Consider the following 21,046-nt stretch of genomic DNA (forward strand, 5'->3'; position numbering starts at 1 on the left):
ATAGACATATAACACAGAAAATATGTATATGTATGATAAGTTGCCTGCAGAGAAAATTTCCTACGTCTCTATTATTATACCTTCTTAGGCATTATACCTTAGGATATAGATAGATTGTTTGAAATTTTTTTCTCCAAATCAATAGCAGAAACAATAAAACTACAAGAAACCAAAAAGTGTACTGGACCAAAAATACTTTCTACTTTTTTCTAAACAAGTAGTCCACCGACCACCATAAAACAAAAAACCTGGAGAAAATAATTAAGCGGGCACTGTTCTAGAAAAAAAATCACCATGTAGATTTGCATTCAAAATTAGCATGATGAAAGTCTTGTATTAGAATCTCTATGTCAAATTTGAGTTAAATATCTTGTGGGAAAGTGCTAGTAGAAAAAAACTTGAAAAAAAAATAGAGTAGGACCACAAAATACAAAGCGTTTGGGGACTCATGTTTAAAGGACTTAGTTTTTCTTCAAATGATCCGAGGAATCTGTCATTTTCGTTTGAAATTCAAATTTCAGGAAGATCCTGTATAAATGGCATATAATGTTAATTAATCGTTAAGTCAAGTCAAAATGTAGCTCGATTATTGCCTTTCATATATTCAAAACCTAGAAGTTATTCTGGAGACATACTTTGTTGATCTCAGATTTCCCTCTAGTTAAGCTATTTAGTATTTCCAGTTTTTCATCAATGTAGTGTTAGTCCTATGAATCTCGAGTATCTATGGCGCTAGCAGAATTTTAAGCATGAAAACGGATAAAATGATACCTTTTATTTTCTTTTTTGAATAATTCGAAATCAGGATTATATTCCAACGACATCATTTGTTTGTGATTAGGCCACAGAGACTCCAAGGCCTGCACAGGTGTCCAAACTATGAAGAGAACTGCTAAAAGTTAAAATGCATACCTCTCGGTCATCATATGCTCCTAATACATATTTCTGTTGCCAAATGCGATTTTGGTGTGTGGTGGTTGTCAGCAGTGGGAACCAAATAAAATCAATAAAACCCCAAAAACTTATTTACCCGTCTATATACAATGAATTTTTTCTTTTAATATTCCATTAGTTTGTTCTGTTTTTATCAGTTCGAACAGATTAAAAAATTTTCTAAATTTATACTTCGATTATCGATAGATTAATATTAAAATTATGAATACATACACTGAATTTCCAAACAATATTCTGAAAATGAAAAAACACTGGCGTGTAGTCAAAATCTTTTCTACGCTTGTTCGAATTCCTAATCATTTGATTTTCCGCTTCATTATTGGTAGGTTTTGAATTCTTAGAACGAATCTGAAGTCAAAACTTTCTAACCTGTGTTATAGTTATAACCATGAAAACATAAGAATGAAACGGATACTTTCAAAACAATGTTATTTTTTTGAAATAAATAATAAATAAATAAAATAATCGTTTCATAGAAAACGAAAAAGCAAATAAAAATAATAAATGTATGCTAGTATTTTCCGTGCCTTTATACTTATGTCGCCATTATCGTGTACACGGCAAACTAATGGACGGACATAATTGACTTTGACCTCAAATTCTTCATGGACACCTTTCGGCTCAAATTCCGAAAATTATAGACATTTTGGCAGAAGTTACCTAAAACAAGACCGCCAAAAAAGCATACTCGCTTCAGGACAATTTTAAAGTCTTTGATTCGTTAAAGTGATTGGTAATGGTGTTGAATCTCTAGAAAATACAATGTATTTCTTTATTTTTTCCTTAAATAATATACCTTAAATATCTACATTGGCAATTAAGTCTTTTTCGGTTTCTTCTTTACGTTTTTTGGATTCGTTTTGGCTACAGGCTGCTTTTTCTTACAAGGAATTGCTGTACATTTCAGTTCCTTTGTATATTTGTTTACTCTAGCGAATTGCTTACTCAAAGAACTTGGTGTTATCCTCCAAATGAATCTAAAACAATATTACAATTTATAATTTAATTAATATATTTCTAACTGCAAGACTGTATTCAGAAAATGTAATGGATATTAAAATGTAGTTGATTCAGCTTGAAAAATTGAAAATTCGTTAAAAAAATTTTTGTAACTCACTTAACAAATCTGTTTTCTTGCAAATTAAGGGACCTTGCAGTTTTGCTCAATTCACAAGCGAATCTCTCCCTACAGTCCTGTCCCTCGATTGCTTGTAAAGCTATTCTGGCAATATCTCCCAAATCTTGTTTTGCTTTAGTTTTATGTGGTTTGATGCCAAACTTTGGAAATATCAAAACTGACAATACAAACATCACTGCCATACCTATGAAACCTGATATCGCCATAAACAATGGTTCGAGCTTATTATTTTTTTTATCACCATCCGCAGCTTTGGTCGTGGATATTTTAACATTATGCTGTGAAAAGTTGCAGAAGTTCAGTCGGAAACTTTTTTGTTAAGACGAGATTTACCTGATGCGTATGTGTATGATAGTTGTAGTTTGGTTTCTGTTTTGGCTTTATATCATAATGTGGCTTATGGCTATGACTGTAATGGTGATCCTTCTGAAAAAAAATTATTGAGATTTTTCATTGTATGGTTCAAGAAAAAACAATGATCACATATATCTGGGTTGAAATATTTTAATTTTTTAATGTGGAATATGTTCAATGAAACCTATATCCTGTTCTGCCAGACCATGAAATGCAGATTTCTGGCTGAACAGGAAAATTGAATCCACCGATATAGCAATGCTAAAAATAATACATATATTGCCAGTAAATACACTGTTTTCTATTCCCATTGTACTGCACCGTACGTATTTTAAATGCTTTTGAAGAAATAAATTTCACCCATGAAACAAAAACTAAGAAGTAATTTATGGCTAAACCTAATCTATTGAACAAGGATGTCATTTCGGGACGCAGGCAATTGAACTATTCCAGTAACCTACTCGTCTTAGTAACAAAAAAGGATATTTCCATCAAACAATAGACTCATACAATAAATACCAATTGATCACCAAATGAAACTGCACCAACAAATGTACGAGATGTGGAACATATTCTCATAACGGGAATTTATTTGTGGATGCATACCAATTCATTGAAAGAAGTTCCAAATGTTAGAACTCAAGCAATTATTGAATTATGAAAGCAGACGATCATTAAATTAAGTATGTATGTAGTTATATTCAGCTGCCAGTATAGGATCCTTTTTAGCTAATTTTTCAGTTTAATTTGGTGCTTTTAGTAACAGCTTCATAAAAAAACCGAAAAGATCTGCAGATATGTCCTACTTAGAGTAACATCTTAAATGTAGAGCAATTATCGTTCTATGTCGATCAAAAATAGGTCAGAAAAAAAATTCTTGTCTGAAATCTGATCTATGATAAGAGAAAACCAAAAACGCCAGTGCTACATAGTCGAAGCTTCGAATATATTTATTTTCATTGTAATCATCAACTGTGACGATACATATGCATAAATTAATTAAGAATAATATGCATATGCAATATATGAGGTAAACCCAGTTTCGTCTTTTTTGATAGCTCAAGTAAGTTCTGTTTTAATATCGTTATAAACAAAATCTGAAACACCCCACTGGGTCCGTTAGTTGGTTCTTTCAGAATTTCGAACTAGAGGATATCTAAATATCATACGATGCACAACGATTTTTTTATTCAAGTCGATAATAAAGATAATAATAAATTAAGATAAATATTAACCCGATTTCATTCAAATTCAGGTTGACTTTAGAGTTATTTAGATTTGCTAATTGATTCAGTCTACAGGCCTGGGGTCAACATATAGATATTAATCATACACCTATTTTGAGGCTGCAAATCGTGTGAGATTATTTTCATTAGATATTTTAGACACTAAGAAAATCGAATATATCAAGGTCATTCGCGTAATTATTGTGCGATCAGCAAGAGCTATGCAAAATGTGAACACAAAAATGATTTAAAAACGGCATACCATCTCCTAATGAAGTAATTGAACGAGTCATTATATCCAAAAGAACGGTGATCCACAAATGGTTTTACCTACTTACTTCGGAAGGCTGTGAAGTAATTTCGTCCAAAAAACTCTTAATGGGATAATAATAATAATAATAGCCAGTCTCGTCTGCATGTGAATCTTCAACATCACCAGATGGATGTCTGTTTTGTTCTGAATCCTCTACTTCATGTATGGCAGCATTTACGTAAGTGTCCTCTCCAGTTTCAAGTTGAACAGTATGGCCTTTAGATACCTATAAATGAAGAGCCCTAAATTGGTTGAACTAAGCATAAAAATAAACTGTTTGTCACCAAAATTCCAAAAAAGTACATTTTAGAGTGTTGCTATTTGTTTGACTCTAAATTTCAACATTTTCAATGAAAAATATCCCTTCTACAGTTCTACATTGAGATCTAACAGGCCAATTGAAAATTCCGCGGTCTACCAGAGTGAAACACATTTTTTTTGGCGAAATTCGATTTTATTATTCAACATTGTTGACTTCGAGGGCGATACAGCGATTATAGCGATCTTTTCGATACAATTTTCGTAGTACGATTTGTCTTTCGCTTCAAAATAGGCCTCAGTTTCGGCGATTACTTCTTCATTGGCGCTAAATTTCTTTCCAAAGAGCTTTCTTTTGGAGTCTGAGAACAGGAAAAAGTCGCTGGGGGCAGATCTGGCGAATACGGTGGATGCAGTAGCAATTCGAAGACTAATTCATGAAATTTTGCCACTGTTTTTATCGATTTGTGACACGGCGCATTGCCTTGTTGAAACAGCACTTTTTTTCTTCAAATGGGGCCTTTTTTTAATGATTTCATCCTTTAAACGATCCAATAACGCTATATAATGGTCGCTGTTGATGGTCTGACCCTTTCGGAGGTAATCAATGAATATTTTACCCTGCTCATTCCAGAGTACTGATGCCATAACCTTGCCAGCTGACTGTTGTGTTTTTCCTAGCTTTGGATTCGGTTCATCGTGTGCAGTCCACTCAGCTGACTGTCGATTCGACTCCGAAGTGAAATGATGGAGCCATGTTACATCCATTGTCACATATCGACGCAAAAATTCAGGTTTATTGCACTTAACAGCTTCAAACACTGCTCAGAATGATTAACCCGTTGTTGCAACTGATCGATTGTGAGCTCGCGCGGCACCCATTTTCCACACAGCTTTCTCATGTACAAATATTCGTGAATGATATGTTGTACACGTTCAGATGATATCCTCACAATGTCTGCTATCTCGATCAACTTCACTTTACGGTCATTCAAAATTATTTTGTGAACTTTTTTAATTTTTTTTCGTCGTTGACAGCCTCTTTTGAGCGTCCACTGCGTTCGCCGTCTTCGGTGCACATTTCACCACGTTTAAACTTAGCATACTAATCAATGATGGTTGATACTTCTGGTGCAGACATCGGAAACTCTTCATCAATAAGCCAAGATTTTGCTTCAGCTGTATTTTTCCCTTCAAAAAGCAATATTTTATCAGCACACGAAACGCATTTTCTTCATATTTTTTCGAATAATAAAAGTAGCTACACTCACAACGCAATATCTCGCAAACTAATGGTCGGACTGCTGTGAAATTTTGACTCGTATCATTTGAAAGTTGGTACTAACTAAAAATCATATAATAGTATCGCCATCTGTGCATCAGACCGGGGACTTTTCAATTGGCCTAATATCCAGAGCTATATAAGAGAAATATAAGTACCAAGAAAAGCTAATTCAAATAATACTTGAGTAAATGTTGCTGACGGATATGCCAAATAAAATTTACAAAAAGAAAAGATGGATGATTTTTCTGAAATGACTTTGATTCTTAATAACGAAACATTGATTATTAGAGAATATATACGTCTAATGCGATTAAAAAGATTGATCACTTCTGTTTTGGACAAGTAAATTACCAGTCAATTCACTTGCTGTCAGACATGAAAAACCTGAATCAATCAATCACATACTCTCTATTAAACAAATGCAACTAGCACGATCTGAAATTAGGCATATTTAGATCTATCCGATTAAGGTCTAACAGTTGTTTTCCGTTCAATTTTTTTTTTCGTACTGGTCTAAATTGAAAGAAAAACTAGTGCGACTGGTTGATGATGTTTTCCATTCCAGTTTGAACTGGTTATTTTTATTAATCTGATAACACTCTGTTTGATTGTTATATACTGACCGCTTCTTGGTACAAAGATGCCAATTCCCCCTTGGTCAAAGACAGCTCAGGAACATCGCCTTTCTGTGCTCTTCGGTTAATATATTGCTCTGGGGCAATTGTTGAAAAAACATCATCTTGAGTTCTGTCTATGTTCACTATTCTTCTTGCTGTTGATCTGTCTTTCAACGCTTTCAAGTCTCTTATTACATTACGTAGGTATTGGGCACTTTCTTGAGTTGTTGTTATTTTTACACTAGTCAGGAACAATAGGAAAATAACGAAATATGGCATTCTGCAAAGAATGAAATCAATTAGACCATCATTCATCCAATGTATTCACAAAAAAAAAAATCAAGAGCGTCAGGAGCTCATGCGTCTCTTGCTCCCTTAGGGACTATAGAACCAATGAAGAACCAGGTTATTTTTGCCGTTTAGTATATCTAAATGAAAGTTTCTGATATTCGGTATTAACATTCGAGTGATTATTAACAAACTAAATTTAAACCTAGACGAATGTTTTGTTTCGAAAATATTAGGTATTTTTTCAAGATTCTTCCAGAATTCTATATGATTCTAGTGATTACTAGTCTGCGAGATACTGGGTTTCATATATAGATTTTGATTTTTGCAAAAATTTTTCAATTCCTAATTGAAAATTGGCAATACTACATTTTTGAGGATGCAAATTGTTAATAATGCTAATAAGTATTTGCTAATATGCTACCAATTCTTCGGTAACCAATGAGTTACATGAATCAAACAAGAGTAAATTTTTCAATAGAATTAAACCCTTTTTTTATTATTTTACTCAAGTTCAGCCGAAAAATGTTGCTTCAAATTACTTAACACAACCAAATGGCAATCCTCATCCTAAAAAGTGTATACCTTAAATTGTCAATTTTCAAATATAAATTGTAAAAACATGAAAAATTATCGCAAGAATCAGAACCCGCATATTTAAACTTTAAACACCCAGTATCTCGGATACACGCAATATTTAAAGAAGGTATATTAGGCAGATTAATCAAGATTGGACATTCTTAATGAATCACCCTGTATGATCACAAAATCTCAAGTCGAGATCGAATGTGTTGTCACTGAAATAGTCAGTATTTTTTCCAATAATCTTCTACAATTTTCTCTGGTTCTGGTGATCTAGCCTGAAATTTCTGTTTCTAGGTTCTCCATTCAAAAGTTACTATGTTTACGAGGAACGAGCGTCTAAAAATGTTCAACGTTTTTTACCGAACATAATTTTGGCATATGTTTGTTGATTAGTGTTTCTGAATTAGTTCATGAATTTTGGTACCATTGTGTGAGTAAAAATTCAAAGTAGGTACCTAATGAAAATATAAATATACATTATTTTTACCCATATCCACCCACTGTATTGTTCTAGTTCCACATCAAAGTGGAGAATTACATTTCCGGTTTTTTTCCACAAAAACCAAATGATGTAATTTCTCTTCTTCTAGTACTTATTTGGTGAATCCGGTTCATGTTTTTCGACTTATAAATATGTATCTAACTCGGTCATTCACATAGATCAGAGTCAATGGGAGATAAACGTCACAAATATTGTGTGCCAGTTGTTACAGCATGAAGAAAGTTCTTCTAGAGTCATGATATCAATTGTGGAAGAAATGGTGTGTACGAGACGAGTAAAAGAGGATTGCCATATTATGGTATCATCCATTCTAATTACGCTCAGACATATAATGATGTTAAATCGTTCAAGTGTTTGACTCTGCACAATTTGCAATTAAGAGAATCAGACTGTTTTCAACAATGGAATCGTTTGCAATTACGACCAGATTTATGAATTTTTCAAGCCGAAAAAGAGCGAATTAGGGGAGAAGTAGATCGCATTCGACGTTCTCGTTTCAATTTTTTTTTTCTTGAAGAAAAAATTAAATTCAAAAAGTCTGCATTTTCGGAATGCACAAAAAATTAATAAAAAATACATAGGTACAATCTCCAAGGGTGCAATTGACGCATGAACGGATGAGTGCTCAAAAGCTTTTGACTTCAAATCACTTTTTTCGATATTCTGCTTGAATTTTCTATGATTCTGTTAATGCAATCAACACGAAATTTTGAATAAGTGTGTATTTTTCATTCATTCGCATAACCTGAACTGAATCTATTGTCATTAAGTAATTATAGTTTTTTTTCGATATTCTCCTTGAATTTTCTTCGTTTATTTCGGAGAATTTTTTAATGCTATACAATCGATTTGAATATATATTTTGAATTCGATTGACACACTTGTGGTATATTTTTGCTTGAACTAACTTTCAAATTACTGTTTCAATAGTGAAGTTCATACTCAAATTTGAAATTACAATTAATTGAAAATAATTAAATTTAAGAATTAAATTCTCTACTTTTAATTAGAGAGAATGATAGTAAATATTCAGTCAGTAGTGTTATCAAGCAGTTTGTAATGCACCTGTACCCAATATGGCCTAGACCTCAATATTGCCTAAACACTTGATCTCAATATGTACGTGATGGATTCCCCTGATGGTGTTTGCACTACGTTCACAATTTTTTTTTTTTTTTTTTGAGTGATCTTATTCATTTGCACGCAACAATCGGTGCACGTCTGTTCTCTGGGAACCAAATAATCAGAAGCGCCTTTGTTTGTAGTAGCCTGATCTAATTTTGTACGGGTAACTAACTTTTTTTTTTTTGATAATTACGTAGGCTTGGTCAAAAATTTATTATTGTACCTTTATTGAACATATTTTCTTTGCATTTCAAGGATATGATCATTTTTAATTTTCTTACTGCATGCCTATTCAATTCAAATGAATTAAATTGCCTATTCACCAAAGTGGTAGCGTCTCAAAAATTCTCAAAACAGTTTAGAAGCTGTCAAAAAATCTGTAAAAAATGATTCCTGGTTTTTTTTCAATTTGCAATGAAGATGAGAAGACAGGTATGTGAATATGTGCATATGGCTGAAATGTGAATAATCAATTATTTATGATGATATGAGTAGGCCATTTAAGGTAAATGCACTACCCAATATAACCTAACTGACTTTTCATCATCTTATGTTTTCCTTTCGTTTTCTATTATATCAATTCACTTGAAATTTGTATTTTAACCCTTCAAAAACACAACATTTCACCCCTATACATCGATCTATTAAATCTTACAATAATTGAAGAAAATCAAAGGTTATACCGACTATTTCAAGAAAAAACCGAACATTCCTCTCAAACGTATCTACATTTTTTAAAGAGTATTTAAGTATAAATAACGAAGAAAAAATTCGAAAATGAATTCAAAACTTGAAATTGAATCTTTTTCTGCGTGGATTTCTGTGACTATTCAGCATTGGTCTTCATTACAGACAACCACCCTATTCATGTTGCCTTTTTGTGATTGGATTTTCGGTATTGGAAATAATAAACCTTTGTCTATTGTTTGCAGTATTCAAGGTCTCAAACCATTCAAAGAAAATATAACAGAATACATAAATATATATTCTGGTAGAAGTGAGTAGACATAAACGTTGATGTAATAATGATCTATCTTCAACTGATTCTTCGATAATGTTGATACTGTTAGTGATGACATAGCAGAAATCTTCAAGGATTACTTTTGGCAATATTCTTCATATGCAGACATGAATGATGATGATGAACAGAAAAGAATGTAGATTCTGAATGCGCAGAAGAAATAATGTTAAGTATCTAGTTATTCTTTTTCAACTGTTAAATGAAGATAAAAATGTTGGTAAAAATTGAAGAATATAAATAGCAACATATATTTACACATATAGAACTTGTTCATTCCTGATAAAATTTCTGAATTTCCAAACACTGAGTTTGGTTAATTAAGAGATAGAAAAATGAGTTCAGAAAGGTATCGAAATACCTGAAACAGAAGGTCCTCACATAAAATATTGCCTATATTAGTATGTAAATCAAATGAAAAGAGGTTATTTGATTGGAAGTCAGCAGTAGCATCAAGTAGTTAAAGTGCTTGTACATGTACAGTTCAGAGTAACGTAGGAAATAATATAATAATAAAGATTTACACTTTTTTATTGAAATGTTATTTTTTTTTTATACAGGATGTTCCTTAATTGGAGGTACAAACAAACATGAGAGATTCCTTGGATAATTTTGCAGAAAAAAATCGTATAAACATCTCGCAAAAGCTTTGTTTTCGAGATACAGGTGTTCATAGTAGTTCTACTATTTTGTGATGATTATACGACTTCATCGAATCATTATGAATCATTGTTACAGATCGGGAAAAATAGCACCAAACCAAAACTAATAATTAATTTATTCATCACACCTTACTCACTGGATTTTGAGAATAATTTGAATTTTCCTCAGGATCTCGAGAGGATTGTTTGAAATTTTTATCGAAATCGGTAGCAGATACGACAAGTACTAGATCAAAGAATCTTTCCAATCTTTTCAAATAGCAGTGGTCCACCAAAAAGTTTTAGAGGAAAAAAGCGAGCACTGCCCCATAAAAAAATATCACCCTGCTGATTTTAAATCGAAATTCGCACATCACGTGATTTAAACTTCAAATTGGAATATCTATGCCAAATTTCAAATTTTAATTAAATTATTTAAAGTGCAGAAGCTAATAGAAATAACTTGAAAAAAAATTTAGCAACCTGTTACTTCAAAACTATAAGCGTTACTTAAAATTATCCGGGGAATCTCTCATTTTCGTTTGTACCTCCAATTTATTAGGAACACCCTGTATAGTGTTCAGTGTCATAATTACCTACAGAAAATATCAGTTAAATTTTTCACTCGAAGGATTCCAAAAATCTGTTATTATTGAGAAAAATACACCAAAGCATATTCAAGTACAAAATCCACAATGATTATTCAAAATCAAACTGCTATCATTCACAGAATATTATACAAAGTTTTCAAACAAAAATCTGTTATTATCCAGAATTGGTCTTCACATATAAAACAAATCTACTCCTATCGTTATTGTTATGATGTAATTCTGAAAAATGCGTCAAATTTATTGAAAGATCTCAGAATTTATTGTTGAACTTCCACGAAATTGTTTGATCATTTTTAGTTGATACAATTTTCCATCAAAATGAATAGTAATCTAAATAATTATAATGGAAACGGAGCGTTTTTAATTAATTAGACACGCATACGCTCAAGTTTTGTTTATTTTATAATTACACACGAATTAAATGAAATCTCTCACCTATAGGTGAATATGTCCGATATTTTATTCTGGTCTGACGATAATACGATAATTTGTATGATCTGACATATTTTTTGGATGACCTTCATTCTGAATTTCCTCAATTTCATTCATTAACGTTATTACTTTAGAAATTGCATTTTCCAAATAAGTTATTGTTATCGTCAACTGATGAATAAAAACAAGAATGGATGATCCAGTTAATTTCATTCATTAACCTGCATGAAAACATCAAAAATTTAGATCTACAAAATCTTTTTTCATATAGTACTCATTGAAGAACGATTCAACAAACTTGTTCATATTAATTTCATTAAATTCAATTCATTGGATATCAACTAAATTAACGAGTTCTTCATGTTGGTTAAGATATCTCTCATTTATCGCAATACTTGAAGAGGTTTTTTGTGCTTTGCAGTTGGACAAATAACTTAGCAAGACTATTCAGACTAGATACTGAATAACATACTCTACTAATTGGAAAGTTAAAAGAAAAGTTTAACCAAGTCAATGTCAACAATTGCTTGATAATGACTTATCCCTAACAGAAACCGAATTTCATTATTCAAAATATTTGTAATATGTATTGTAATAATAGTGTAATATTTTATAATCAAGAAATGTTATGCAGGTGAAAACACCCTTATCGTTTCATTTTAAGACAGTTCTTCTGGTTCAATTATGACTGGATAGATTTTGTTTGTCTTCGCATCACAACAAATAATGAGTGAATTGAAAACTTGTTGTGGTTGATTTTATACAGGGTGATTAACTGCGATGGCCTATTAGACATTTATGGAAAACTTATCATAACTTTTTTGTTGAAAATTGGCATGTTGGGGTTTGAGACAAAGATCTTTTTCCCTAAAATATTTTCAGATCTCTACAACTTCTGGTTATACCGAAAACAGACTTCTTCTTCCTTATTACAAATGGCACACTCAGTATATCATTGCATAATTAGATAGCTTTTTTGACGAAAACTTCAGCAATTCACCTCAACGGTTCATGAGTTTTATGAAAGAAATATTGGGAACTCACATTTTTTTTAATATTTAGGCAGAAAATTTTTTTTTCGAGAAAACCTTCATCATTTTTGATTCTGCAAATACGTAGTATTATAAGACTGTACGCGGTTTGGACCAAAAATGTACAGGGTGTTTTATCAGAAGGTCATGCACTTGGACAATTTAAAATGCGAGTCCCAATAAACACCATTTTTTTTATAACAATCCCAATAACTCATGAACCGTTGAGTTTTCACCAAAGGTATGGCATATTGCCAAAATTGTCGTCAAAAAAGCTATTTAATGATGCAGTAATATACTGGATGTGTCATTTGAAATAAGGAAGTAGTAGTCTGTTTCCGGTATAATCAGAAGTTGTAGAGATCTGAAAATATTTTAAGGGGAAAGATCATTGTCTCAAACCCCAATATGCGACTTTTCAGCTCAAAATTATGATTAGTTTTCCATAAACGCCGAATAGGCCATCCCGGTGAATTACCCTGTATATATATTAACCGGAAAGAGTGTATACCTAAGTATAATTTAAATGAATAAATAAAAAACGAAATTTTGCTCAAAAAGCTCACCAAATGGTAGGATAGCATTCGATAAAATTTTCAATATACTGAAATGACAATACATGAAATAACAACATCGTACAGCAGAAAACCTGAATTGAAGAATACTCAAAAAAATATTTGGAAAACACATCACAAATTTCAAAACCAAAAAACTAAAACTCAAAGTTTTTTTAGAATACCGAATTAAAGCATTCGAACTGACACCCAAGTATTCGTCTGAATTAAAAATATCGAACCTACAAAATATCAAAAATGCTTAATCCTTATAAAAAACGAAATATATTTATAATCCTAAGCATTCACCTGTCGAAAAAATATCCATACATTGAAAAGTTGACACTTTCTGGAATACGTCGCCAAATATCAAGATGCATGCAGAAAATAAATATTGCACTTGCGGATATAAGTATCGAGCAGATCGTAAAATAAGTCAGAAGAACCACCGCACATGAGCATACAACGTTCACAGCAAGCTCGCAAAAACAAACTAAAACTCTCTGGTTCGACTTCTTTTTCGCTCCAACCGTCTTTAAACTCCTACCGTTACATTTAAGCAAATCATACACATTTGTGGGATTATTAAAGCGTGAATGTTCATTTTGTATGTGGCACAATTGGATTTTTAACGTGGAGAGGAGTCTCGAAATAAGTACATATCGATCAACAAGATCTAATGAATATGTTTGTCTTGTTGACAAATTGAAAAATGATACGTTACTGTATGCAAATATTGTATTTTATATAAGTGTACCATCAGGTTAATTGATGGTTTTACACACAAAGAGTTTTGTTATGGTCTTCAAGTACCAATAACTCCAATAGTAGCTGCACTATTAAAAAACGAATATTATAGGGCTGAAGAGAAGTCAGGAGCTTCAGAGCTCGTTCATTCATAGGCCAACCGCGCCCAGAAGACCACAGGCCTTAATTCTCCTACAAATAATTTTTGAGAAAAATCCTCCCACTCATCGATTTCTCTCTTCAAAATTAAGCAAATCCATGCATTCTTGAAGTTGGGGGTTTACGCCCCTAACTTCCTAGCCCTACCAATCTTATTTTCGACCAAATAGCTGACATAACTTGTCATCGAAAGATCTTTCAAACGATATATCACAATCAATTTTGAAAAAAATATCATTGGTACGTAAAACAAACAGCCGATTGATGTAATTAAAATCCAATTGAAAAGTCCCCGGTCTACCATAGTAAAACACATCTTCCAACTTTTCGATACCATTTTTGTAGAACGATTTGTCTTTCGCTTCAAAACAGTCTTCAGTTTCGTCGATTGGCGCTAAATTTCTTTCCAGCGAGCATTCTTTTCAGGTCTGAGAACTGGAAAAAGTCGCTGGTGGCCATATCTGGCAAATATGGTGGATGCAGAAGCTATTCTAAGTCCAATTCATAAAATTTTGCCATTATTTTCATTGATTTATGACACGGCGCATTGTCTTGATGAAACAGTACCTTTTTTCTTCAAATGAGGCCGTTTTTAACGATTCCATCCTTCAAACGAAACAACGATGCTATATCATAATCGCTGTTGATGGTCTGGCCCCTTTGGAGGTAATCAATGAATATTATACCTTGCGCATCCCAGAATACTGATGCCATAACCTTGTCAGCTGACTGTTGTGTTTTTCCTCGCTTTGGATTCGGTTCATCGTGTGCAGTCCACTCAGCTGACTGTCGATTGGACTCCAGAGTGAAATTATGGAGCCATGTTTCATCCATTGTCACATATCGACGCAAAAATGCAGGTTTATTGCATTTAAACAGATTCAAACACTGCTCAGAATCATTTACATGCTGTTGCTTTTGATTGATTGTGAGCTCGTGCGGCACCCATTTTGCACACAGCTTTCTCATGTCATAAAAACACTGAATTATTATTTTAAATTCGAATAATACCAGTACAGACATTGAGACGAAAAAATGAACCAAATCACAGCAGCAAATACTCATTAAAAATTGGATGATTTCACGTACAGTAACCTGAATACCTAGTTCATTCAAAATGAAAATCTTCATCATTTCGATTTAAATTTTGAAGTTAGGTCGATTCTTTTCTGTAGACAAAAAATCACCAGTATCAGCACAAAAAAAAAATTTTTTCTGAGCTTCCATAATCATTTTCTATCAAGTATATCTATTGAATCCAGATTGGAACTGCACTTTGGAATTCCTCTAAACAGATCGAGGTATTCACTGACGTCATGATGTTTCGAGATAGCAAATCATTTAACTTTTTGCTTATAGAACTGTTTGTTTTATTCATGAGTCTTTGGGTTGGTACAAGGAACAAACCAGTTTTCCACGATTGCAAGAATCTGGCTGTAAATTCATATGCTGTTTATGAGTGGAATCGAACTCACTTAACCCATATAATCGATGTACAAGGTGTTTTCAGTGAGTTTTCTACTCAAAAATAATACAATCTAAACACTAAATAGGGAGTGGAAACATTTTGGCTTTTTAGCCGTGGTCCATTCGATGTTTCGCTTACTGCGCATCTTCAGAGGACTATGTATATCATATTTTGTAGCTCGACGCTGGAAAACTCCAAACTGAATATTGATTTTGTCTGGATGCACCGGATTTGGCGAAGCTATATGATTCATCCTCTTCCCTTCTGTCTGGTTTAGTTTTAGTTTAGTGCGATCTATTGATTGTAATCAGGCGCTGTTAACCCTACTCAAATATTGTTTATGTCTATCTCTTCAACTGAGTCAGATTTTGATTTATAGATTATATTCTCCAACTTCTCCAAGTTCAATAGAATAGAAACCATCGAAATATGGTCAAAACAAGTGGGTAGCAATTTTAGGAAACATCTTTCCTCATTTGTTCACTGTTTTTTCAGAAATTTGTGGAATTTCATCACGATAAGACAATTTTTATTGCTTTATATTTTAATAAGCTTGCAGTGCTGGCGTTAGGGGTGAAACAGTGACCGTTTCAGGGGCGGCAATTCGGCTCAGTTTGGGCAATACCTCCTAGAAAACAAGGCCACGGTACTCGACCCGAAAATCTTGTGACGTCAACCATCCCAGGTCATTTTAATATTTGGGCTCGGGTTTAGGGACGCTTCTTATATCCCAGTCGACACAACTGAACCGTGATATTCACTTGTTTTGTTAGTTTTTCAACACTTGTTAGCAAGGTTATTCAACCTGTTGTGAAATTTGTGTGAATAATTAGTGTTCAGTGATATTGGACAGTACTTTTAAGTACTACCTGTGTTGAGAAAATGCCTTATATGTGTTGTGTTCCTGGGTGCAGGGGAAATTACAAAAATGGACCGAAAGTGCACGCTTTTAAGTTCCCTACGGATACATACTTGCTTGAAAAGTGGTTAGCGGCCATTCCTAGGCAAAATTTAAAACCCACTATACATACCAAAGTATGTGAGAAGCATTTCGCAGAGGAGAATTTAATTAAATCCACTTCAGCGACGGATTCAAGAAGCGGTCATACAATAACGGTAACTCTGAAAATCCCTAGACTCAAACCAGATGCTGTTCCAACTTTGTTTCCTAATTGTCCTAAATATCTATCGAAAAATATCAAGTTTAGAAAAACTCGTGATGAAAAATTAGAAAGAACCGAACTAAAGTATTTGGAAAAGGCTATAGCGGAAAGTAGAGTAGAATTTGAAAATTATCGAAAGTTGAATTCATATGTAGATTTTGAAACTTTTCTGAATGTTTTAAATAATTTTAAGCTGCCTAAGCTGTGGAACAAAATTGTTGACGAAAATTTCAGACTGACGAATTGGAAAGCAGATTCGGTAAATATCGTCAACTCGCCGGTGGACAGTACCACATTTCAATACGACAATTTATTGTATGAATCCGAAAAAAGGCTAAGAGTTCAGTCACTTCTCACGTTAAAATCACGAACATTCGGTAATATTGATATCAAAAAGTGTTATGAAAATATTGATTTCACCGACCAGAAACAAGAATATAATACATTCAATCCGAATCTCATTGTAGAAGAGAGCGACATAGATAATATTAAGGAAGACATGCCTGTGATTACTTATTTAGCAGGTTATTGTTGTTATATTGTTCTGAGGAAAATTCAGTGTGAAAGATGTAAGCGAATATTGATTTTAGATGATGAACTTATTGTTGAAGATAATTACTGTCTCATTACTAATCTAAGTCGAGGACGATTGCTTTATCCTCAAGATTCTGTTATACAAATAGTTTTATATTCATATTTAATTTTCAATAAAATAATTCAAGAATTCGAAGAGACATTCCTTAGTATTCATAATAAGCGAACATGTCTCATTCAATTTATTTCGAAATATATTATTCAGAATGAAATGTTGCCAGAAATTCATTGCGAAATTCATTCCGGTGAATTGATAGCTAATATAGTGATAACATGCACTACAAATACTCTTTTGAAGAACTACTGCGGAAAAACTAATGATCGTGTAGTTAAAACATTCAATAAAAGAAAAGCGAAGACATTTGATACTCAATAATCACTTGTGATAATAGTTCTCCCAGTGAACATTCACAAAGAATTTTTCTCCAAGAAAATTCAGTACGTGATTTTGTAGATATAATCTTGATATAATGCTTAGAATTTCAGCTTATCTAGTGATTACTCCTACTGGCAAGGACTTTTCGAATCATTTTTGTGGATAGTGTCATTTTCATCTAAGTTCATCATTTGAATATAATTCAAATGAATCATTTGTTTCCCAATTATATCATTATTATCCCTTATGGAAGATATCAATATTATCGAATTTTCGTTATTTCAATACTTTCGAATTCCACTTTCGAGATATTTCAATGTTTTCATACATATACATATACATAGGTATCATATTGATTATCCAGTTTTATTGATAATAAATTGGTTTTTTCTTTGAAACTTGGTTTTTTCCATAATAAAAACGAATGGGATGCGATGAAAGGCTCAGTTGACGACTGGCATCCTCTTTAAACAAAAAGCCTTTCAAATATTATTCATATAATTGTGAAACGAGTCACAAGCCGAACGCTCACAGTTCAGTCGACTATGCCCTGAGTATGCTTACGTCACAAGAGAGCACCCAGGCCTTGTAGTCTAGGAGGTATTGGTTTGGGCCGTATTTTCATATTTCATCCTTGATTATTGAAGAAACATGAGGTTGTTCCGCTGCGCTGCGTTTGTCAACATTTGTTGCAATGAAAATCTCCAAACCGCCTTTACTAAGCAGCCTGTATAATAAATAACACCCCAACCAAGTCGATGTATACACATTCAACATATGGAAAATTCCTATGATTTTGCATTCGAAACTAGTTAATGTTAAATGCCAAATGTTTTCAGCGGAACACATGTTTGTAATCCCAATTAGTTTTAGAAACAATACTGAAACTTTGCATGGCCGACCGCCCTTCGTTTGGCTGTTATTGTTTTATTAAATTTAAGATATTATACAGAAGTTGGATTTTTTATGTTAACACTATGTGTATTTCTATATTTTTGACTTATGTATATGTATTTATTTTCGTTTCATTCAAAACCCTTGAAAACATTTGGTGTCATATTTATACATCAAAACATTTCAATATTCTTCATTCATTAGTATTAAAGTGTTTGTACGCACGATTGCAATATTTTTCATTGGAAGAAGAAAGTTTTTTACCTATTATCATCATGGCAAATGCTATTTTTCTTTTTTTGAAGGGTGATTATGAGGAAGTTCAGATTTTTTATCCTTTTTGAGCAGGGGCGCCGAAATATGATTTGCTTCAGGCGCAAGCTTGTATCTTATCCACTCTTGCATTTATATATTGGTTTTTTAAGCAATCATTTGTTTTTAATTTATTGGTCTACCCTGATTTCACTGACCGAATATAAAAACACTCTGTTAATGAGTGTGACATTATGTTTCCCCCTTTGTCTTCCTGAAAAATTGAGTTATTTCCGTATTTGTTTCACTATTAACGTTCGAAATGTTATTATCTTGTCCTTTCCTTAACCCAAATACCTATACCAAATTTCATCAAAATCCAATTAGTAAAACGCAAAATATTTAGGTCTTGGTAATAGCTTGTTTGCGTCTACTCAACGCGTACCCTGTATCTGGAAAAACTGAAATTCGCATCAGACCATCTACAGACAAACAGGATTGAGGATATCCATTCCAAATTCCATAAAAACCGGCCAAAATTTAAGAAGTTGAGAAATTATTTTCATTGAATATTACCTGTCATAAACAATTGAACAGATTTAAGGACAATTGAAAAAAATCCTATTAGCAGGCAGATTACATAAATAAATGTTCCGTGAATTTTCCAATAAACCCTGTATAGTAACCGTAAATCTCGATCGATTGAACACCATCGTACCTATGCCTTTTTCAAATATTCCTCATAGAGATCTCCTTTCAAAGGAGTTATTCATTTTGACGGGTCCAATATTCGGAATAACTATCAAAGTCAGCCTTAGGCATGTTGAACCGTTGACCGACTATACAGAGTGTAAGTATAAAATTTGTTCCCAATTTGGCCCTTAAAATGAAAGGAACAGTCATATTCTACGAACATCAGATTCTGAAGTAATATGTAATGATATTCCTTGGATAATGACTAAGTATACAAGATGAGTATCAGAATAAAATTACAGAAGAAGCTTGGTTTGGTGACTGAGTAAAAAAATATTCTTCCTCATTGCAGATTTGAGAGTTTTCTATTATCACAATATCTAGAATAATGTATTCTCGATTACTTACCCTAATTTTCTTTGTAATCGAATAAGAAATATCCATAAGATCATATAACAACTGTAATGACTTCTTCCACATTGCCCGAAGTAATATATTAATGACCTTAATTCTTATACCAATAAAATAGAATGTAACTGATGAACTTGATGACGACTATTATTCGTACATATTATGACGAAAAAACCAATCATCTTCGTATCATTTCTCACTGCCCCTCGTATATTCACAAATTGTGACTTTATAGCCAAGAAGAAAAAATTCTCCCACTTTACGTTGAGTGCTTTTAACTGTTGAATAATTTCATTTTCTTTATCATAGAATTAAGAGTTTTTTTTTCGTGAGCAATTTCTCTCCTCATATATGATGTGTAAATGGCTGGCCGTTCAGCCTTAATGTCTTTTGCCATGAGAATGTAGGACGTAAAGCAGGATCCAGTCCTGATCTTGTTGTTTTTATTGGATTTGGTGTTGTTTATAAAACCATGTGTCCCGATTTCAAGAAGTCGATACATACAGGCCAAAATTGAAATCCGAAGAATGCAATGCAACAAAACTAAATTATCTCAATTTACTGCACTCTTTGGGGTAAAAAAAATATGAAATATCCGTCATCAGAATGCTTTTTTTTCTAGGAGGGTCCAAAAAAATACAATCACTTGAAGAGATATCGTATTTACCAGAAAAAATTAGTATCCTTTCCTGAACTTATCAATCGTATTCACAAAATTATAACAACTCGATATACTTCAGATTGAAGCATTAAATTCGTAAAAAAAATATAATGACTCACAGATACACACTGAAGAAAAGTTCATAATTTTGAATAATCCTGAAAGCGTTTTTTATTACATTTTCCATGTATTATCAACTTGTTATGTAATACCTACAGAGAAATAAAAATTCTATTCGATCAGAATGAATCGAATTCTATTCAATCCCATTATACTTTGTATAGAATAACTACATGGTAATATTGAAGGTGCTATAAAATTAATGGTATCAGGACCACATCGCGTTATCGTAGCTAATGGTTATAAGAATTTTTATCACTATCACATTGAAGAAAAATAAAACATTATGTTATAGAAAATAATACTCACATTGAAAAAGCCGCTCATTCATTCTTCTCTAAAACAACTAACATAGTTTGAGTGACAACTTGTATATTATTGTGGATTGTGTTTAACCAAAATGGGAGACAAACTGAAGAACTGGCCAAGATGTTACAAGAGAAGTAACTGTCCTCAACTTACTTATCCATAGCCTCTAGTTATGTATCGACCAACTTTTCTGAAACATATATACATCTAACCACTCGGGTTTTTTTTATTTTCCTCTGAAAATTACACACCTGGTCAAAAAAAAAC

General features: G+C 32.7%; 1 protein-coding gene across 3 annotated transcripts; it reads right to left on the bottom strand.

The window, feature by feature from the left end:
* Positions 1–1,712: 1,712 nt before the first annotated feature.
* LOC123686417 lies at positions 1,713–20,960 on the bottom strand. Of its 3 annotated transcripts, none has more exons than XM_045626528.1 (6): positions 20,780–20,960; positions 6,152–6,425; positions 4,011–4,211; positions 2,426–2,518; positions 2,072–2,370; positions 1,713–1,931 (listed from the first exon to the last, which is right to left on the bottom strand). In XM_045626528.1, the coding sequence occupies exons 2-6, from the start codon at positions 6,422–6,424 to the stop codon at positions 1,772–1,774; spliced, it is 1,026 nt and encodes a 341-aa protein (XP_045482484.1). In that variant the 5' UTR covers position 6,425; positions 20,780–20,960; the 3' UTR covers positions 1,713–1,771. The 3 variants fall into 3 exon arrangements, with proteins under 3 accessions (XP_045482484.1, XP_045482483.1, XP_045482482.1); XM_045626527.1 differs by lacking the exon at positions 20,780–20,960 and adding an exon at positions 13,263–13,443; XM_045626526.1 differs by lacking the exon at positions 20,780–20,960 and adding an exon at positions 13,242–13,441.
* Between the last annotated feature and the right edge of the window lie 86 nt (positions 20,961–21,046).

This window comes from Harmonia axyridis, chromosome X (genome assembly GCF_914767665.1).
Source record: "Harmonia axyridis chromosome X, icHarAxyr1.1, whole genome shotgun sequence".
NCBI lineage: Eukaryota > Metazoa > Arthropoda > Insecta > Coleoptera > Coccinellidae > Harmonia > Harmonia axyridis.